Genomic DNA, 23,809 nt, shown 5'->3' on the forward strand with positions numbered 1-23,809 from the left:
CCTGTGTAATCAAATGCTTATATTTATTTAGAATTAATTGTGGTAGGATAGGACATAATTTGGTAGGTTTTAGAGTGCATGGTGGTAGGAAAAATATTTTCTTTGTGGCAACGCTGCCAGTAACTTTAATTTAGAGAGTAAAAATACATTTACTCTCAATCTAAAAAATATCCAAAAAAGTACGCGAACAACAATTTGTAAAAATAAGTTGTATTTTATTATAAATCAGTTAAAAAAGTTTGTTTTATGTTATTTTACTTTTTTTCTTTGCAAGACTTGTAAATTGTGTTAATTTTCAACTTTTTCGTTTTGTTTACATTTGCAAGAAATGTCCAGTAAAAAATATCATGTTCTCTATCTACGATCTGTCACTTTTAATACTCTCTTGCTCTCTCGTTACAAGTTTTTAAAAGTAAACGAACGGAATCTCGTAACTTCCAGTGATAATTTGTACAAATTATTACAAATTACACAACTAATATCACCACTGCCTTAACAGTAATATACATATAATCAATTTGACAAGTGAGGCATTCAATGTTCAACATTCAACTATGTACAAACTACATACACTGAATCAATTAAGTATCCGTACAGACATACTCTTAATATAAACTAGATATTTATGGTCACTTTTCAATACATATTTAAACCTTTTTTTAATTCATTTTATAAAAAAACTTATAAACTAGAAATCAACATAAAAAAACTACAAACATTTTCATTAAAAACATAAAAATTTACATAAATTCAATAATTGTACGAAAAGTATCACCAAAACAGTCTCCGTACAGTTAACCGTTTTAAGGCAAGGAATCCCAATATTAATTTTAATTGAATTTAATATGTGGTAGGTCCTCCTTTCTGAGCAATTGCAGCATTTTAATGGCGTGGAATGGACCAGCTTTATTGTTGTCAGGGAATCTATTTTATACCACTCTTCCATTATAACGACTTTTAGCTGATCTTTTCTCGTTATATTGTGCTGCCGAACCTTTCTTTCCAAGTGATCCCATAGATGCTCAATCGGATTGAGATCAGGTGACTGAGCTGTGCGATTTAAGTGCTTAAGAACATTATAAATAAGACATTCCTCTACTAATCTAGAGGTGTGATTAGGATCGTTGTCTTGTTGGAAGCAATACAAACGTCCCAAGCCTAATTTTCCAGAACTTTGTTTTAAGTTTTCTTTTAATATATTGTTACGAAATTGTACTTGAATTCAAATATAACGATTTTAACGGCTGATTTAAAAGTAGCATAATGCTTTCAAATAACAGTGCTGTAAAACTGTAACATATCTGTGAGCATTATTAAATAAAAGCTTTCAGTTGATTTGATCGTAAGTTGGCAACGCTGTATTCGATTTCGAATATTCAGTTAAAGAACATTGTAGAAAGTACACCACAGATGGCGTATGTATTAGAAACCTCTAGACAGTTAAAGAGCTTTCTAGCTGGTAATGCAGTGTTATAAATAGTAGCAGAGGTTTCAGTCGTTAGGGAGTTTATCAGAGACGCTTTTCGAATAAACATCATCTAAGTGCCTTAAAGTGTGTTGTGTTTTCAAAGTAAATTCGTGTACATTATAAATTGTGTCCGTAATTCTGAGAATTTATAAACGTGTATAAAAAACATTGAGTGGCTATGTAATTCTGTGGTTGTTGTACATTTTAAAGAAATAAAGAGTTGTTACAATTTTCAAACTACTAAACGGCTTTTATTTGCAATCAAAAGTATCCGGTTTATTTAAAGGAAATAAACCAGCGTTTTGAAAAGGTTAAAACGTAACAATATTAAGGTACGCATATTTATCCATAGTGTTTTCAACAAAAATAAGATTTCCCACCCCAGATGAAGCCATGCAACCCCAAACAATAACGTTACCTCCTCCATGCTTTACGGTTAGCGTCAAATGCTTCGGATTCATTTCAGTATTTGGCTTTCTCCATAACATTTCTCTTCCATCAGAACCAAAAACATTATATTTACTTTCATCGCTAAAAATAACTCGATCCCATAATAAAAAGTCTTTATCAATATGCTCGATAGCGTAATCCAATCTCTTTTTCATATTCACTTTTCGAACAAGGAGCTTCTTACGGCTTACTCGACCATTGTATCCATTTAGTTTAAGAGCGTTTATTACAGTTTGGGGGTTTACCGTTAATTCATCACTAGTTTTCAAGTTTCCCGTAATTAAACATGCGTTAATTTTTGGATTACCTTCTATGTGGTTGTCTATTTTTCTTGGATGGCCAGTTCTTTGTTTATTTGCCATTGTTTCGGTTTTTTTGAACTGTTGAACAACGTACTGAATGGAAGAGCGTGGTCTTTTTACAATATCCTTGATTTCGGTTAGATTTTTTCCTTCATTTTGCAAGTTAATAATAATTTTCATTCTATCCATTAAAATTTGCATATTTTTGGATTCCCTGACAACAACAAAGCTGGTCCATTCCATGCACAGCCATTAAAATAAAGCAATTGCTTAGAAAGGAGGACCTACCACATATTAAATTCAATTAGGTTTAATATTGGGATTCCTAGCCTTAAAACGGTTAACTGTACGGAGACTTTTTTGGTGATACTTTTCGTACAATTATTGAATTTATTTAAATTTTTATGTTTTTAAGGAAAACGTTTGTATTTTTTTATGTTGATTTCTAGAGTATAAGATTTTTTATAAAATTAATTAAAAAAAGTTTTAAATATGTATTGAAAAGTGACCATAAATTGCTAGTTTATATTATGAGTATGTCTGTACGGAGACTTAATTGATTCAGTGTATGTATGTATATATCTTTAAATATTTTTAAATTAATTATTTGTGCATTTCAGTTTGATGCTGTGGAGAATGGAATACAAATATCAAAATTAATGCAAATATTCTCTAAACAAGCGCCAATGATCGATGCCTTAATATCTCACTTTGCAGAAAACATGAGAAAACGAAAATTAGAGGGTAATACATCAGATCAATTTCATGATGGTAAGTAATATGAACAAACGAATAGACATAAGGGTTTGAAGCAAAAATCATTCTGTATTTAAATCGAATTTCTCTCATACGAGTAGTAAGTACATGACTCGAAATAATAACACTGTCCAACAGCATGTTGAGTAGATCATTTTTGTAGAATAAACTTATAGTCAAGCTGGTCTGAATTTTTTTTTACACTTGGTCAAAGTTTTAATTTTTTGATCGAAGGTAGCTTATACTAACTGAAAAAAATGTTGAAAGTTAATATCTGAGAGAATTCTTATTGTCAGGGGGTTAATTTTTTGAAAGATCTTAACCCTCTATCTCCCCTCTTTAGGGGCCAATTTGACCCTTATTTCGAGAAAATCACAAAAAGTCCTTTCAAAAGGATTAAAATATTCTACGAAATTTTTTGCCGGAAAATTTTAGTGGGGGTTACCAAAGATATAAAAGTTGTAAATAAAGCCCTTTACGCTTAATTAACAAAATTACACGCCATCTCGGGTCTCACATTTCTTAAAAATATCTCCAAAAATCCAAGTATGATCCTTAAGGAGATCTACAAAATATCTCCAAATATATGTAAGTTATCTCTTTTAGTTCAAGAGATATTTATGTTAATTTATTTCTTTTTTTTAATTCAGCTCGATCTTTTTTTGGTTTTTTAGATAAGGGGGACCTATGGATGTTCGAAATTTTTTTTTAAATATCATCTATATTTGCAATAAAATTTCGAAAACAATAAAAATAATATTGTTACATTTTAACCTTTTCAAAACGTTTGGTTTATTTCCTTTAAATAAACCGGATACTTTTGATTGCAAATAAAAGCCGTTTAGTAGTTTGAATATTGTAACAACTCTTTATTTCTTTAAAATGTACAACAACAGAATTAAATAGCCACTCAATGTTTTTTTTATACACGTTTATAAATTCTCAGAATTACAGACACAATTTATAATGTACACGAATTTACTTGAAAAACACAACACACTTTAAGGCACTTAGATGATGTTTATTCGAAAAGCGTCTCTGATAAACTCACTCACGACTGCAACCTCTGCCACTATTTATAACACTGCATTACCATCTAGAAAGCTCTTTAACTGTCTAGAGGTTTCTAATACATACGCCATCTGTGGTGTACTTTCTACAATGTTCTTTAACTGAATATTCGAAATCGAATACAGCGTTGCCAACTTACGATCAAATCAACTGAAAGCTTTTATTTAATAATGCCCACAGATATGTTACAGTTCTATAGCACTGTTATTTGAAAGCATTATGCTACTTTTAAATCAGCCGTTAAAATCGTTATATTTGCATTCAAGTACAATTTCGTAACAATATGCTAACAGTTATCTCATCCCTATAAACACGCATCTAAAGTTGGAACAGGAAAAAATGGTCATATTTTTTACATTTTATATAGAGATGCTAAACGGGGAATCCCGTTCCCGAAAATCCCGGGGTTTTCGGGATTTCCTAAATCCCGGGGTTTTCGGGATTTCCTAAATCCCGAAGCCCGGGATTTTTTAATTTTAAATCCCGGGGTTTTCGGGATTTTCCAAATCCCGTTTTTCATAAATAAATAGGGGAAATTGTAATTTTTGTGTGCCTTTTTCATGCATTTTGACATTTTACAATATTGCAAAGTGATGTTCAGCAAAGTTGTTAAGCTGAACTTCTTCTACAATATAGTTAATGGTATTTTTGGTATTCCTTGAGTGGGGCTCTAGAAAATCAATTCTTCACCTTTTCTTGAATCGCTCTACAGAAAAATGTGCGTTTTTAGGTGCGTTGAACCAACACAAGGAGTGAAAACTTTCCAAAAAAAAGGACGCCATTATTTTTATTTACGCAAAAACCTTCAGAAAAAATATGATACCCGCAAATCAAATTTTTGAAATTAGCTCTAATTACATACTTTATTATTATATATATATATAGATTGTTGTGTTGTGATTTCTTAAACATTTAATTAATTTATATCATCTATAAAATTGTGCTCCTGATACAATTCATACAGATAAGTATTTCCTGAAAAATTCTATATAATTGAATATTCAAGTGGTGCAGTTTTATTTCAAAATAAAGCCTTATTTTGTTTATTTTTACTTATATTTATTGTTTCTAAACAACAACAATAATAAAACATTTCAAGTTTTTATTACTCCATACAATTTGTTCTTGTATTTTTTCATTTACATTTTGTTTCTTTTTGTTTGTCAAATTGACAAAGCTACCAAACCACATAAAGTTGTTCGATTGATTTTGTCCACAACATTGCCAATCTGTTCAAATTGGAATATTTAGAACAAAACTTTGGTTTGTGTCTTTACTAACTATTCGCAACATTGCCAATATTCCTTAATCCTATAATCCTGTGGTGTGTGTATTGAATAACATTTGATATGGACTGTATAAATAAAAATTGCAGTATCTCCAGTGATGAACATATGGTATTCTGTTGGCTGTGTTTGGGAAATTACCATTTAAAATGTAGTGGACTGAAAGCACGTGATGCAGATGCCTTATCCGATAAAACTAAAAACATTCAATGGACATGTCCAAGCTGCAGAATAATTGGTATCGAATTCTACAATTTCTTTAAAAGTTACAAAGCAGAGTTCGATGGAATTAAGAAGGATTTCTCAGCTTTACAAGGTAAATTGACTAAATATGGTGAACTTTTCTCTAAATTCACAAATTTAGACACCTTTGCTGCCTCACCGAAACCCAAACGTAAAAGAACTGCTAAGTCATCATCAACACCTCCTATGAACTCGAATGTTGTTGCTGCCAATCAGTTATCTACTACTCAATCTTACACACAAAATCAAACTCCAAATAGTGGTCAAATTCCAATGGCAAATTCCAATAAAAAATTTACTTTCAAGACATAATTAGGTACGTTTCCTTCGAAAAATCTAAAATCCCGAACCCCGGGATTTTCAAAAACCAGTCCCGATTAGCATCTCTAACTATTACCCTTTACTATTTATTAAAATATTTCAAATTTTTTAATGTAAATAAAATTAAAACACACTTATAAAAATGCATCGCGAATAATTGAACAACATTGCGTTGTCGATTCGTACCCGTTTGTTTACAAATTGTAAATGTATGGTGTCGAAAAAAAAGTGACACCGTATGACCGTCAAAATGACACCAATAGTTGTCGATTTTGCAACTTCGTTTTTCCCTCAGTGTATCAGGAGTAGAGATGCTAAACGGGGAATCCCGTTCCCGAAAAGCCCGGGATTTTTTAATTTTAAATCCCGGGGTTTTCGGGATTTTCCAAATCCCGTTTTTCATAAATAATTAGGGGAAATTGTCATTTTTGTGTGACTTTTTCATTCATTTTGACATTCTACATGCCCGAATATCGCAAAGTGATGTTCAGCAAAGTTGTTAAGCTCAACTCCTGCTACAATATAGTTAATAAAGGAAAACGGTATTTTTGGTTTTCCTTGAGTGGGGCTCTAGAAAATCAATTCTTCAACTTTTTTTGTAAGTTATCTAACAAAACTCAATTTAAATCCTCTTCTTATCTCAGATGAGGAGCTCGAACAAAATGAAAATATTTCGATTGCTAAAAGGCCAAATAACAATAACGAAACCAAATTATAATGTAGATTTTCAACTTGCAAAATAAATACATCATTTTATTTCTGAAGGAACAAGAGGAAAATACTTGCAGATTTGTTATAAATATTTGCATACGGGTTTGCCAATGTGAAAGATGTTTTTCGGCAGCAGCATATGTCGAAAACAAAATTCGTTCCAGAATGGCAGATGAAACCATAGATGCAATAGTATTCTTAAAAAGCTATTTAAAATAAACACTTTTCATACTAAAGTACGGTTTTTCACCAGTATGTCGATTTTTTTCACGAAAAATCGTATAGCAGAAACGCATTCTACGGAAAATTCTAAGAAGAAACCAGAGGTCTAAAATCAAATCCTATCGCATTTCGTTTTTTATCCAATGATATTTCAGTATATATAATTTTTTTTAATAGTTTTTTTATTGGATAAAAGAGAAATGCGCAAGATAGGATTTGATTTTAGACCTATGGTTTCTTGGGGATAATTTCATAGAATTTTGCGTAGATTGCGTTTCTGCTATACGATTTTTTACATTTTGATCGTCCATACAAATCGACCCGGCCTAATGTACATACTTTATTGTTATTTCTTCTTATATAATGACTCATGCAAGTATTTTATGCTTTTTAGTGTCTAATAAAAATGAATTGCTAAATAAAAAATTTACTTTCAATTGTAAAGACATAATTATGTACGTTTCTTTCTTATAATTTTCGGGATTTTAGATTTCCCGAAAATACCGAAACCCCGGGTCGGGATTTCGGGATTCTTTACCAAATACCGAACCCCGGGATTTTTAAAAATCAGTCCCGATTAGCATCTCTAATTTTATATCCATATTGTCTATATTAATGACTTAGTAATCCAGATATAGGTCAAAAATCGAGGTTGTCCTGGTTTTTTCCTTATATCTCAGCTATTTGTGGACCGATTTTCTCGATTTTAAATAGCAACCGAGCTATTAAGATATGAATCGTGTATGTAAGTTATTTGGGGGCTTCGGAAAGTTGATTTTAACAGACAGGCGGACAGACAGACGGACATGGCTTAATCGACTCCGCTATCCAAGTAAATATGGATATATTTGAAGTAAAAATAAGCTTTTATTTTAATATTTCTCAAAATATGTATGTTAATTTTGTTCCCATGTTCTAGTGGCCTGAGACACATTAATGGTCTGGCGATTTTTTAATAACTTTAAAATTTTGTCCTTTATATCTTATTAGAACGAAAATTACGTACACATTTCGATTCTTCTAAGTTAAATTGCAAAAGTAATTATTTAATGGCAAAATTTTTACAAAAACTGAAAAAATTGCATTTTTTCCCCTTGTAAATGCACCTCAAAACTTCAGCATCGTTGCGGCACCAGTTAACCTATCATCCTAATATTTTACGTGTGCGTGGCATACTGTTAAAGTCAAACATTTTATGTCATTTTATAAAAAATGTGATTTTTGTAAATTTGATCAGAAGTAAATTATCATTACTCGCAAACTGTTATCGATAATTGGATGATTTTTTTTTCGTTATGTTGATTTTTTTTCGTTTGTCACTGTACCGTTTACACCTGCTGTGTTATTAATTATTTTCTCAGGTACTATAATTTAGTCAAATTTGAATTTCAGTGGAAACAAATTGCTTAGGGTCAAAAGGGGTTAAACAAATTTTACTACCAGGAGAAAGGCCAAAGTATCCTCTTTAAGCCCATATATACTTGTTGACCTGTTTTGACCTGTTTGTTGAACATTTTTTTCATTTGAATGAAATTACTCCCATTTTTTTTTCTATTTTTATACTACTTGTTCATTCATATGACTGCAGCAAAGTACAAGACGCAATTTTGAAGATATTGCAATAAAAATTGGTACATAAATTTTTTCGGCCCGATGACGAAGCCTATTCAAAATGACTGAAATCGGTCCATTATTTCACCTAGCACCCGTACAAATGTTCTCCCGAAATTATACTTTATCGGTCGTAAATGGTTAATTTATATAGGTATCTACACAAATTTTGCTCCAAATAAGTTTTATATAAACTGAATTAATATCACCTAATTTTATGATGATAGATCCATAATTAGTCATAGCTCCCATATAAGGCCCGCTTCCAAAAATCACTTTAACGAGCATAAATCTCTTAAAAATTGTATACCAACAAAATTGTATACCAACACAAAATTCAACAGAAATAACTACCATATAGAAATAAATCACACGACCTAATTTCATGGCGATCGGTCCATAATTAGTCATAGCTCCCATATAGTGTTGACAGCCTGGCTGGACTTGGCTGGATTGTCCAGCTTTTTTGATGCCTGTCCAGTTTCAAGCTAAAATATCATTTGTCCAGCTAAATATAAATTTTCGACAATAATAGCTATATTACTTATTACTTCAAATTTACTTACTACTAATTAGTACACAGTAATAACTTATGCAAAAAAGTGTATGTATTTTTTGAAGGAAGGAAAAAATAAATGCCAAAAAGTTTTATGGGAATACGTGTCATATGGAATTTCTGATAATGATGTCAATAAAGAAGAAGAATGTAAAAGTTAAGGATTATCAGAAGCATTTTTATATTTTATGCAAAACATAATGCAGGAACTTCATACAACTATTTTAGCTCTTGAGAATGAATCTTGTACAGTTTTAGAGTTGCTCGATATAATGATCCTACTTGTAAATAGCCTCAAAAGTAAAATAAATTAAACATTTTTGGCACCAAAATTAACAGCATTTTGAAAAAAATTTCGCCTAATGAACAAAAAACTTTTCAGACTGAAGTGGAGACTTTTTAATAACAGCGGTCAGCTATTAAAAATCGTTTTTTAAAAAATAGCATTTTAAATTTTAAAAAAAAAACATGTTTTCTTGGGAAGAAAAACTTCCGCAAAACCCTGAAATATCTGAAGAAATAGATAACGATAAATTATAGATATATCAAAGCGACCAAGTGGGGGTTGTAGACCCCCGTTTTCAAAGATTTTAAACCACCCTCAAAATGTTGAGTTATTTTGAAAAAACTGTTTTACGATAGGTCGTAGTACTTTAGTACCTCTAACTTACATAATTTTAGACAGAAAAAATTTAAACAGTTATGGAAAGGCAAAGAATTAAGCTTTTTTTTGTGTACAATGTTTTAAAGAAAATTGTATATAGAAAAAAACGAGACATTACTTCTTAAAATCGTTTTAAATTTGCAAAAGTTTATAAACTTTTTCGAAAAAGTTCGACAAAGTTCGAAAAAAATTACTTGTAAATTAAAAACTACAAATATTTTACTAAAAAACGTATTAATCAAAAAATGCACGACATTTTAAAGCGTAATAAATTTTCTTTCTAAACCCGTTAAAAAATTAAAATCGGACAAAAACTGACTGAGTTACTGGTCGATAAGTTGACGAACATCACATAAAACGGGTTTTTAGAACAGGGATCAGCGTTGCCACTCATAAAATATTTTTCCTACCAAATTTCTGATTAAAAACTACCAAAAACTACCACAACCTACCAAATTTTAAATATTTGAGAAATTCTATTTGGATTCGTTTCAAAATTAATAGTTAAATTAAAATAATATTAATGCTGTTATAACATTACCCAGAGGATGAATATTATTTAATTACACTACAATCATAAATATGTCACACCTAAAAATTGAGTGTGAATCGTTTCATTATTCACCATAGCTCCCATAAAGTGTTGGTATCCCGACAGAATTCATCACAAATTAGTTTCATATGGAAATAAATTACGCGTCCTAATTTCATGGCAATCGGTACATAATTGGTCATAGCTTCTTCTCAAAATCACTCACGAATATAAATTATTGAAATTTTAAAAGAAAAATGTATTTGCTCAGCACAGGCTATTAATTATTACTTCTTTTAACATGACTACGCACAATTTAAATAATATTTGTTATAATTTGGAAGATTTAGAATATGTAAATTAAATTTTTCAAGAAATCTTGAGGCAGCAGAACAAGAAATGATAAGAAAATAAAAGTATTGCGAGCCCTTTGGCATGAACTCTACGAAATACGTACACATTTACCTGACTTAACTAAAAATTTAAGATAATTCTGTCTTCATATCTGTGGTCACAAGCAATAACCGCCTAATTCAAAAAACATGTTTTTGAGAAAAAGCAATTTATAGTTATAAAAGCGTTTCTGCGAAAAATAAAAGAATGCATTAGAAAAAGTAGAATGCAGAATCAAAGCTTCTTACCCTTACAACGCTAAAATGAAAAATTATAACAAAAGCTTTATTTATTAGAGAAATATTTAATAAAAACAAATATCATCGCTTAATGCAACTCAGAAATACTAAATTGAAAGTGCTAATGTCTGATTAGGCGTTTGTTGAAAACAAGTGTTTTGATTGTTGCTTGGCATGTGTTGAGTTAAGCTGTTATTACATATTTAAATATTGACATGTCAAGTAATTAAGCCAATTTGCAATAATCGCTTGTCTTTAGTTTGGCTATTATAATAGCACTCTTATTTATGAAAATTTATTTTGTGAAAAATAACAATAACAACTAAAGTCTTTATAAGCTATTTAAACAAAATAAAATATAATTGAATGTTTTCTTAAGTATATTTTGGCGTTTATTGTAAATGCAATAGTCTTCCTTAGGACTTAAGCCAATATGTTTCTAATTAATAACTTTTTAAATAAGAAAGTTAGGAAGGTAGGGATTTCACGTATACATACAGTTCTATGAATAGTATAATGTCGCATATATATGTAACTCAAATCTTTCTTAAGTCGACTTAGGTGGTTATTGCTTTTTAGTTGTTTTTTTTTCAATTTCACTTTCTGATATTATTGAGTTTTTTTGTTCTCCTGTAAAGTAGCTAAAAGTTGAGTTGACCTTTCTATATTAAGCCATAGATATGTTGATTACAATGCATAAAAATATTATACATTTTCTCAGTGATTTTTTTAATGTTCAGTTTTTTTTGATTTGTCCAGCTTTTTAGACCCCAATGTCCAGCATTTTGCAAATCTGAATCTGGCAACCCTACTCCCATATAAGACCCGCTTCCGAAAATCACTTTAACGAGCATAAATCTCTTAAAAATGTCGGTATAAACACAAAATTCAACACAAATAACTTCCATATAGACATAAATCACACGACCTAATTTCATAGGTCTATAATTAGTCATAGCTCCCATATAATGCCCTCTTCCGAAAATCATTCACGAAAATAAATTATAGTGTAGGGTATTATATGGTCGAGCTTGGCCGAACATACTTTCAACAACTGCTGAACCGATTTTAATGAAATTAAAACTGGAGAAAAATTCATCAAAAAAAATTTCTAAAATATCTCTATCGGTTCAAAAGTTACGGAGTTTTGGCCGATGAAAAACGATAATGAGCCACGGTGCGCCGGCACCCTTCAAAATCCGAACCATAATTTTTTTCCATACAACTGATTTTCACTCTAATATATGTATATAGATCATTTAAAAATATTAATAAAGAAAAAGTATCATAAAGATTCACCCTTGGATTCATTCTCACTCAGGACCATATATGCTTAATTTCATGTTTCTAGTTAAATTATTACAAAAAATTCGAAAAGTGCCAATAAAAGGAAGAAAAATACTAATAAATAAACATTTTCATTCTAACACACTCAAACATATGTGTCTAATTTCATGATTCTAATTTTCATGTCCATTACAATAAATGTATTTAAAAAGTGCTATTCTAATAAAGATTCCCACGATTCGCTCGGAACTTGTAGATAAAAGGTACCACTAAATTCTCATTTTGTGAATTCGAATACATTAAGGAACATATTTGTCTAATTTTATAATTCTATGTTCATTATTATGAAATATTTAAAAAGTACCATTAGAATAAAGAAAAAGTACAAATAAGGGGATATTTATTTGTGGATTCCCACTCGCTCGGATCCATATAAGCTTTATTTCATGTTTCTAGGTTCATTATTGAAAAAATACAAACAATTTTGAATAAACAATAGTTACTATAAATTAACCCATTTCATTGTATATGCTTACTTTAATTTTTCTAGATTTATTATTATAGAAAATTCAAAAAGTACCATTAGAATAAAGAAAAAGTACCATAAAGTATCCCCCTTGAGTTTCAACTCACTTTAACCATATATGCATTAAACACATTCAAGGCAACAGGCTACACGACTACACGAACACAAATTCTGCTGGTTACAGTTGTAGTCGTGTGGCAGCTACTGAATTATTTTAAAGACGACAGCTACAAAGTAAACAGCTGATTTATAATTCAGTGGTGCCACTTTAATAAAAAATAACCGTGCAAAATTCCAAAGTAATTAAGATTAAAACATTTATTTTGAGTAAAAATATATATATGGTTATAATTAATTATGTACCTGTTATTAATTTATTTCAATATGGCTATCAGAAACTTCTCTTAATTAAGTAAAAAAAATATATTTTTTTAAGCACTAATTTGATTTACATTTTTTTATTATATTAGCAACACTATTTCTGTTTTGTAGTTGACAAAAATAGAAATTAGCCTAATTCGGCTACATCGGCATGAGTAGTCGTGTGGCCGTGTAGCTGTGCCAGGGTTGATAAACATGGTACAATTGTACTTTTTTTGGTACATTTTAGACTCAGTTGGTACTACCGCGAGCCATTTGGTACAATTTTAAAATAGTCCATTTTCAAATACTCAAACTGATGTACATATATTAAATTAATTATACATTTATGAGGTATTGCCTTTTTAGTAATAGTTCAAGACAAAGAAATGATTTTATTAAATTTGAAGAATATTTTGGAACTGATATCCATATTATATTTAAATATCCATCCACAAGATGGTTATCACGGCAAGAATTCGTTGGACAAATTAACTAGTGGGGGCCTCTTAATTATTATTTTACATTAAATGATTTTGAGGCTGAACCCTAAACCGATCAGGCCTTCATAGCCCGTCTTCGTAGTAACCTTTCTATATAATCTAGTAAATTTGGAAATGTCTTAGGAGGGGCATAGGCTGCAATATCCTGTTTTATTAGTTTCTATAATAAATAACCAAAACCTGTATCTCAAAATATATCATATTTATTATATTATATGTTTTTTTACTAAGTATTTTAGAATTAAGTTAAGATATGAAGCAAGTCATGATGAAAAAAATCATGATAAGAAATTTATATTGCTGAGTTTGCTTCAACCAAATAGACATTGCCTCGTTTGAGAATTAGCTCTAAAATTAACAAAAAAAAAAACAAATATTATTCATATAACTATGTACATATTTAACAAATAGTTACAAATATAACGCTTTGTCAAAATTAAGCCTTTTTGAAATTGAAATCAATAGTTTTTTCAAAATACTTAGTAATGTTAACTTACATTTTTTATAAGTTTTTTTGTTAAATTTTATTATTATTAAAAATGGTACCGTGATGGTCCAAAAAGTACATTTTATTTATATAGTTGATACAAAATCGAAAAAGCTATTTTCCATCACTGAGCTGTGCTGTCGTTAAAATAATCGTCTCCATATAAACGTGTGCATTTTATTTTTGACAGATTGAAGTTGGTAGCCTGCTGTCTTGAATGTGTTTAATGCAATACGCTTAATTTCATATTTCTATGTCCATTATTAGAGAATATGCAAAAAGTACCATTATAATAGAGAAAATGTAGCATTCCCAAACGGACGGCATCATATAAGCTTTATTTCACATTTCTAAGTTCTTTGGTGAAGAAGATAGAAAAAGTACTATTCGAATATAGAAAAAGTACCATAAAGACTCTTCCTTAAAGTCTCACTCACTTATAACCATACATATACTTAAATTTATGTTTCTAAGTCCATTGTTATAGAAAATTGAAAAAAGTAGCATTATAATAAAGAAAAAGTACTGTTACGTTTTAACCTTTTCAAAACCTTGGTTTATTTCCTTTAAATAAACCGGATACTTTTGATTGCAAATAAAAATCGTTTAGTAGTTTAAAAATTGTAACAAATCTTTATTTATTTAAAATGTACAACAACGGAATTAAATAGTCGCTCAGTGTTTTTTTATACACGTTTTTAAATTTGCAGAAATATAGACACACTTTATAATGTACACGAATTCACTGGAAAATACAGCACACTTTAAGGCACTCAGTTGATATTTATTCGAATAGCGTCTTTGATAAACTGAACTCACGACTGCGACCATGGCCACTATTTATATTCACGCCATCTCTGGTGAACGTTCTACAATGTTCTTTAACTGTCGAAAACTCGTATATTCGAAGTCTAGAGCTTTCGAATTCGAATATACGAGTCGCAGCAAACATTCAGCGTTGCCATACTTACGATCAATGATCAACACAAAACTTTTATACAATGTTAATAATACCCACAGATACATATGTTACAGTTTCTTAATCACCTTGCATGGTCCATCCCAATGGGTTTGTAGTTTGGGAGACAGTCCTTTCTTGCGTTGTGGGTTATACAGCAGTACAAGTTGGCCTTCATTAAATCCCTCAGAATTCGCTGCTCGATCGTATCTGGCTTTCATTTTGTCGCTGGTCATTTTTATTCGTCTGCGTACGAATTCATAAAGTTCGTTAAGGTCATCTTTAGTGTTTATAAACCGGTTAACCGAAAAACCGGGTTTTCTTCGAAATCTCGGTTTTTTGCGAACCTGTTAATTTAAAATGTTGATTTTCGGTTATCCGGTTTTTATCACTCGGTTAACCGGTTTTTAAAATTTGGGTCTAAAATTTATAAATCTCACGTTTTTGTGCATTTGAAACATAAACTGCTGATTTACAATACAAACCTCTTTTAGATTAATATTTTTAAGAATTACAATGATTCTGAATAGTTGAGAACGATGAGTTTTAGTTAAAAACTTTTTCAGAATAAATTGCACATAATGAAACTATTTTACCAAACTTTAAATTGAATTTGATGTACATACCTTCTTTCAATAAATTTGACTTCATTAGTGTGTTTTGTTCTTAAAATTTTATTTTATTATTCATTTCGTTAGCTTAGTCCCGGTCCACACTGTGAAACATTTGCTGCAAAACATTTGAGTTTGTGGATGAAAGGGGAAAGAGGAATGAAAAAGGGAACGTTGTTTCATGTACATGAAGTTTTTGTTAAGTATGTCATCCACATTTATTCGTTCGTATTCGTACTGTACAGAAATGTCAAAAACTGAAAAGCAAAAACTTCACTGTGTGGACACGAATGCAGTTTCAAAAGAGAATTTAAAAATGTTTTGCAGCAAATGTTTCACAGTGTGGACCGGGACTTAGTGTACAAAGTCCTTTTTAGAAATATTATAGGAGAGACAAACAACGTTCTAAAATCCATGATTTGAATTATTTTTGAAGTACCGGCTTAGCCAGGCATTGCCACCTTATTTTGATCAAGCGTTGCCATCCAGTCATCCTCCAAGGGATTTCCCAAAAAAGTCTCTGACAACGCACTTCTTCATAGCTGTGATTTTTTGTCATTATAAATCATACCAAATCCATATGTAAGTAATAAAACTCCATTATCAGATTTCAAAAATATTTCAAATCATGGATTTTAGAACGTTTGGGGCCCCACGTTGGGCGCCATTTTGTCAGAGACTTTTTTGGGAAATCCCTTGGAGGATGACTGGATGGCAACGCTTGATCAAAATAAGGTGGCAATGCCTGGCTAAGCCGGTAAAGAGGGCGTAAATTCTACCATCCAATCACCCTCAAGCCTCTGAACAAAAAAAAATTCTAAATATAATAATATATATTTTAAAAAAGAAATAAAAAAAAATCTAACGTTCAAATTTCCCTATTGTTGAATTTTCCCCCCTGATTTATTCCTAGGCATCGCAACTTCCTACTTCCTTGGCCGCAGCGGATGTTTGCTGCTTGGCCTGCCCACCCTCTTCCATGGCAAACCTTTGGCCCAATAATTATGGGTTTGCCCCTAAATATACCCTACAGCCTTAAAATTAGCTCACTTACCTTTTGTTGTTTATTCCATCTTCATTTTCAGTCCTCCGGAACACACAAAGGAATTTTAAGAATCAGGGCGAGATTTATGTCCGTCTGCGGTTTGGTCTAATCTGTCCGTCTAAAACTTCCCGTCATCGTGATGTTTCCTTTTTTGTGTATTTGTGTTCTAAGGGTGTTGATTTTCGCGACTGTGGTATTTTAAATTTGTGTTTTTATATTTAAATTTTGTGTATTTGTGCTTTATGTGTTTAAATTTCTTTTTGTGTATTTTGTTTTTTTTTTTTTTAAATTGTTTAAATTTTGTGTATTTGTGTTTTATGTGTTTTAAATTTCTTTTTATGTATTTTGTGTATAAAATTGTTTAAATTTTGTGTATTTGTGTTGTATGTGTTTTAAATTTCTTTTTATGTATTTTGTGTTTAAAATTGTTTAAATTTTGTGTATTTGTGTTTCATGTGTTTTAAATTTCCTTTTTGTCTATTTTTTTTTTATTTTTAATTTCTTTTCACCATAAACCAAAAAATCATTAAAAAATCTACACCACTAAAAAAAATAAAAAAGAAACACGTCTCATCTTCATCACCTCTCGAACCAAAAAAACAAAAACTCTTCCTCTTCCTCCTCCTGTTCCATATCCTACCCGTTCCCCCATTCCTAACATTTTCCCGCCCTTTCTCCATCTTTTTCCCGTACCAATCGTTCCCCTGAACAGCTGTTTCAAGGTTGCATTCAATTATAATTCTATGTTTTGATTTTCCTTCATTACTTTTGAATGCAACCTTAAACCGTTCAGGGGGCGACATGACAGCGTTTGCATCTTATTGATCCTTTTTTTGGACATTTTCTGTTCCATATCAGAAAGTTGAGGTAATAATAAATTTTAAAATTATCAAATATTTAATTAAAAAATTTATGTACATTTTTTTTGTTGAAATTTAATGAATAAACCAATAATTAAAACAAGTATGAATGTATTATATATTTAGTGACATATTTATACTCAATTCCATTTGACTGAGATAATAATTTTGAAATTTTTTCAAAATAAATGGACTTAGCACTTTTGTATATTTATAGTTACTAGGATCGCCTGGTGGTCAAAATTCGACCACTAATAACGAAATTATACAGTTACTTTGAGTATACGCAAAAATATTTTTTCACGTTTGTTTACAAATACACGTGTATTTAGATGTGCATAAACATTTTTTTTATACGTTTATTATAATATTATTCCTGCCTTTAATTTCTAGGCCTTACAATATGTAATTAAATCTTAAAACTAAACAATTATTGTTCTCTCAGTGGAGAATCATATTTGGAAAATTAGATGAGTGGTAAATCAGCTCACGTAGCCTCGAGCCTTGAGTTACTGTAAGTAGCCTTGCGAGCGGGTTCGGATGATGATGTAATTTTGATAAATAAGCTTCACGAGTTTTTCTGAATTCATCTTTGACCAAGGGTACATCTAAGTCTCTGTGGATGTTCTCGTTTCTTATGTACCATGGAGCTCCCGTCATGGTTCTAAGAATTTTGGATTGTGCCCTCTGTATAAGATCTATACTGGTATTGCTTGCTGTTCCCCATAATTGGATTCCGTATGTCCAAATTGGTTTTAAGACTGTCTTTTACAGGATGACTTTGCAGTTAAGGCTTAATTTCGATTGGTGGTGGATTAGCCAGTGTAAATTAGAAGCTTTTAGTTTCACGTGGAGCCGCTTGGCTTCTATGTGCCGACGCCAAGTAAGATGTCTATCTAAATGAATGCCAAGGTATGTAACATGGTCAGACTGTGGGATGTTCACACTGTTTAGTGTCACTGGTGGACAATGTGCATAAACATGTTGTTGTTGTTGTTTTTCAAGCAAATTTAGAACGCTTTTTAACAATTTTATGGAAATAATTTTTAAAAAAAATTTATATTGTGCACATCTAGAGAAAATAATCTTTTAAACCATATATGTTTCATCAATATTGGTGGACAATAACATACTTAAAAGTGTACCACAAAAAAACGTGTGGCCTATTTATATATAAGACTAGGACCGCCTGGTGGTCAAAATTCGACCACTAATAACGATGTTATACAATTACTTTTGAGTACATACACACAGCCTCAAAAGTGAGTAAACACCCGCGATCTTTTTGATTTTTTTTAGGATCATGAAAATCATTATAGTCCGACTTAAATCTTTTTTTCACATCCGAATCTATTATTCAACTCAATCTCCAACAAACCGAAACATTAAAATTTGAATCGATGAATACATTTTAGAATTTTCATTATCTTAAAAAAATCAAATATTTGTTGGTGTATACTCACTTTTGAGGCTCACTGTATATGCAAAAATATTTTTCACGTGTGTGTACAAATGCATGTGCATAAACATGTTGTTTATAAAAAAGGTAAATTTTCGGTTAACCGACAAGCCGGTTTTTTAAAAAGTCGGTTTTTTATAAACACTAGTTATCTTGCTCTTGGGAAGTATTTTTATTATTTGTGATGAGGGCTTAAACCGAATTCAACTTGAGTTCTGTCCCGAAGACAATTTTTGCAGGTGTTCGAGAGGTTGAGTCATGAACAGCTGATCTGTATGCCAATAGAAATTTTGGTATGTGTTCATCCCAGTCCTTCTGGTGTGCACTTAAATATTCCTCCAGAGTGCGATTGAATCTTTCGACCATGCCATCAGATTGAGGATGCATTGGCGTTGTTCTGGTTTTTCTTATTCCGTATAAATCGCACATTTACTTGAATAAGGCGGATTCAAAATGTCTTCCTTGATCCGAGTGCAACTCCAGTGGAACACCATAGCGGCCCACCCAGTTGTTCACAAATACGCTTATAACCGTTTTAGGTTCCTGATTGGGTATTGCATATACCTCTGGCCATTTGCTGAAATAATCCACAACCACTAGAACGTAACGGTTTCCAGCATCACTGACAGGGAAAGGGCCTGATAAATCCATAGCAATCCGCTCGATGGCGCACCTGAGTTATACTGCTGAAGTTGTCCACGACTTCTTCTTACTGGGCCCTTCGCTGCTATGCATTGTGGAAAATTGGACACCCAATAAAAACGTTGTTTTAACTTTTCTAAGGTTTTTGTCACACCAAGATGACCACCACTGGGACCGTCATAGAACACTTTCATTACTTCATTTATTTTAGAGGCAGGCACCACAATTAGATTTGCCACCGTCAGCACTTTCCCATATGCGGTATAAGCTGCCATTTAACAACTGTAGACTATTCCATAGGGCCCAATATGATTTCATCAGTGGACTTTCGGCCGATATTTCATTGGCCTTCTACCTTCTTCTATTGCCGATATTATTCTCGCCAGTATAGGGTCATTTCTCTGCGCCACAGACCAATTTTCACTGGACTCTATGTACATTAGTCGAACATCGATGACACATTCCTTTTAATCGGCTTTGCAAGGCCGTCTTGAGAGCGCGTCCGCATTGCCGTGTTTCAAACCCTTCTGGTGATCGATACTAAAGTCATAGCTCTGCAGCCGTTCAATCCAACTCAGTTGGAAGCGCTGACCATACAGATACTTGTGGTAATGCTTCACACACTCTAATACTGCCAGGAGTTCAAATCGCGTTACGCAGTAATTTCTCTCAGGCTTGGAAAGTATTCAGCTGTAGTAGCCTATGACCCTCTCCGCCCCGTTGATCTCCTGCGAAAGCACACCCCCTATTCCGTATCCACTCGCTTCGCTGTCCAGCACAAACTTCGCCCCAGGGATGGGATATGCCAAAATTGGTGCTGTACACAACAATTCCTTTAACTGCAGGAATGCCTGTTCTTGAGATTCACTCCACAAGAACGGTCGCGACTTCTGGTTTAGCTCGTGTAAGCGGCATCACTGGCGGGACCAAAAGTCATTAAGCCTGTTGCTCCATCCTGATCTAAGTTGTGCCAGAACGACTCTTGTTCCACGCGGCAGAATCTTCTCGGCGTCTGCTATCGGTGGTGGGCGACCTCCAAGTACGACATTCATACGGTATCCTGCTACCACGGAATTGATAGCGTCTCTGTGAATGTCGTTCAAAGCTGTCATATACGAGCGGCGATCAAATGGATCCTGCACATACCTCCGTATGTTCTCCTCGTATTTCCGAAGGTCCTGTCTGACATGCCTCGGGGGAGATTCCAACTGTGTGATGTTGAAGTTTGGATGACTCCTCCGATGACATCCCAGAAGGAACTGTTGCGTCAACATGACGTTGTGTTCCTTGACCGGTAGAACCTTGGTTTCCTCGTGAAGGTGGTGTTCGGAGGTTATTTGAAGGCAGCCTGTGACGGTCCTTAAGGCTGCGTTTTGACAGCTTTGAATATTTCTCCACTGGGTATCACCCAACGAAGGCGACCACACTGGAGCAGCATAGTTGACCACTGACCGGCCAATCGTCTTGTAGGTAGCAAGCAAGGTTTCTTTGTCCATATCCCAAGTACTGCCAGCTAGTGCTTTGAGGACCTTGTTCCTATTTCGCAGTTTATGCGTGATTGCAGTGGCGTGTGCTAAGGAGGTAAAAAGGCTATCAAAAGTGACACCCAAGATTTTCGGGTGGTTCACTGTCGGAATTTGTACACCGTCGACCATGATTCAGTTTTACCTCCTTCGTCCAGGTGGTGAAGAGTGTTGCTGATGACTTCGTTGGTGATAACTGCAGGTTATGTGCAGTGAAGAAATTGTGGATTTCATTGAGATAACCATTTACCATACCGCAAAGCTCATCAACGTTGTGACCTGTTGCCAATATAGTGCAATCGTCCGCATACGAGATTATCTCTACGCCCTGTGGGGGCACTGGAAGTTTAGAGAGGTAGAAGTTAAACAGGAGCGGCGACAGGACCCCGCCCTGAGGGACTCCTTGTTTAACTCTACGGGGTTTTGAGCATTTGTCTCTAAAGTCCACGAACGACTGTGTGGCGTGACTGACAGTGTCGAAGGCTTTCGACAGGTCATAATCCGTGTGGGGGAATCATCATTTAGTGTGCATAAGGTGGATTCGTCAATCTGTTCCGCCAGTGACGCTCCTCTCTGGTCTTCCCCAAGACTTGAGTGCCAGAGCTGATGGTGAGCGTTAAAATCCCCTAGGAGTATCACCATCTAGTAAGGTCCTAATGTCGGGATGGTAGCCTGTTGGACAACTGGCGGAATGTAGACATTATAGAGCTCCAACTCCGTATCTCCCGATCTGACCGCAATACCCTGAACTTCAAGATATTGGTCTCTAGAATTCAGATCGAGAGAAAGATACTGCACGGTGTTGTGTATAATAAATGCGATGCCTCCACCGTTGCCTCTGGTGCGGTCTTTTCGGAGAACGTTGTATCGGTTGCAACTTTGCAGACTGGAATTACTCGTAAGTTTTGTCTCCTGGACCGCAGCGACCACGATGTTGTGTTGGCGCATAAATCGGGTTATCTCAGATATTTTCCCTTGAAGGCCATTGCAGTTGAACTGCAATATGGATATCACCCCAGGTCTACGGACTGCAATCGATGGTGTGAGCGGCGATGGTTGTTGCTTCTGCTGTTGTTGTATTTGCTGCAGTTGTTGTGATTGCGGTGGGGAGGGTGGAGGTGTGGCGTATGATGACGACGATGATGCCGAAGACGCCGATGAACTACGTCGCTGGCAGCATGGGGCAACGTAATTCTCCGACCACTCCCTTTCATGATTTAGTCCGGAACAATTCCTAAGGTGACACCAGCCCAAACAAGAGTTGTACCTTAATTGTGTTGACATGTGGTGCAGTCGGTTCTGGCAAACCGTGCAGAACCATGGTCCGGGATTTACTTCAATTCCAGCACGGACCAACATTCCCACGACAGCCGGTTCTACGCACCGGAATGACTCGAGTTCACTCGCCCAAGGGCTGTCAACCCAGCAACAACAACTGGGCCTAGAAAACTGCGCAATTCGTGAAGATTTTTCGGACGAGGCCAGTCCTTTACGGCTCGTATTTTATCTTCATCTGTTGATATGCCGCCTGCTGTTACGCGATGCCCTAAATACTTAACTTCTTTCTGGAACAATGCACATTTCTTTACGCTAAGTTTATGTCCAGCCGCAGATATTCGTTTAAGGACTTCTTCAAGGTTTTTCAGATGTTCATCGAAAGACTTCCCCTTGACAATTATTTCATCGAGGTACACCAAGCATGTCTTCCAGTGGAGTCCTTTCAACACATGTTCCATTAAACGCTCGAATGTGGCCGCAGCATTGCAGAGTCCAAAGGGCATGACATTAAACTGCCATAATCCATCACTAGCACTAAACGCAGTCCATCACTAGCAAGTCCAATGTGGAGAACCATTTTGTTCCAGCTAATGTGTCGTCAATTCTTGATAGCGGGTAGCTGTCTTTCTTGGTAACGTCGTTCAGCTTTCTATAATCGACGCAAAATCTAGTGCTGCCGTCTTTCTTTTTAACTAACACAATAGGCGAGCTCCAAGAACTTGAATATGGTTCGATTACTCCATCCCGCTCCATTTCGTTAACCAGCTAGTTCACCTCACTTCGTTTTGCTAGAGGAATACTTCTGGGCGCCTGCTTAGGACCATATACGCTTAATTTTATATTTCTAGGTGCATTATTATAGAACATTCAAAAAGTACCATTAGAAGAAAAAAAAAGTACATATAGTTCAGTTCTAAAATTTTGGTACCTAAATATTATCCCCTATTTCTAACTCTAACTTCGCTCAGATACATATGAGCTAACTTTAATGTCGATAAGTTAAATAAATAAAAATATTAAAAAGCATCATTAGGAGAAAAGTATCAATTTCCCTTTTCCTCCATGAACACCCTCTTATGTTACAGACATGTCTCAGACGATTAAATCTCTGTTATTCTCCTCAAGAAAAATATGTTTTAAAAAAAGTACCAACTGTTTACACGGATGTGGCCCAATATACACCTTGGCACTCGAGTTACACATTTTGTTATTTATTGATAAGTAAATAATACGATTTAAAATTTGTTACCATGTTTATTGGATTAAAAGCGTGCCAAAAAGTACCCAAATACAGTTTTTACCCGTTTTCTCCCCTAAAAGGTTCGAATTTCGAAAAAATTAGTGGATCATTTTGGGAAGGGAGGAACCCACAGTTAAAATTTCATGATTCCAGCTTCAGTCGTTTGGTCTGTGCGATGATACTCTTTTATATACAAAATTATCAG

The 23,809-nt window shown here is 33.5% G+C and overlaps 2 protein-coding genes across 2 annotated transcripts in view; one reads left to right on the forward strand and one right to left on the reverse strand.

Moving 5' to 3' along the window:
* Bili (FERM domain-containing protein 8 Bili) overlaps positions 1-23,809 on the forward strand; it is a 133,122-nt gene that overhangs the window by 72,712 nt on the left and 36,601 nt on the right. Inside the window, exon 9 of the mRNA XM_065514998.1 lies at positions 2,841-2,991. Within this exon, the coding sequence (XP_065371070.1) occupies positions 2,841-2,991 (151 nt within the window). The remainder of the gene's footprint in view (positions 1-2,840; positions 2,992-23,809) is intronic.
* LOC135948892 (uncharacterized) lies at positions 21,729-22,445 on the reverse strand. The gene has a single exon (XM_065498343.1). It carries the CDS (start codon positions 22,443-22,445, stop codon positions 21,729-21,731), a length of 717 nt encoding a protein of 238 aa, XP_065354415.1.

Source organism: Calliphora vicina, chromosome 1 (genome assembly GCF_958450345.1).
Source record: "Calliphora vicina chromosome 1, idCalVici1.1, whole genome shotgun sequence".
In the NCBI taxonomy this organism is placed as follows: Eukaryota; Metazoa; Arthropoda; class Insecta; order Diptera; family Calliphoridae; genus Calliphora; species Calliphora vicina.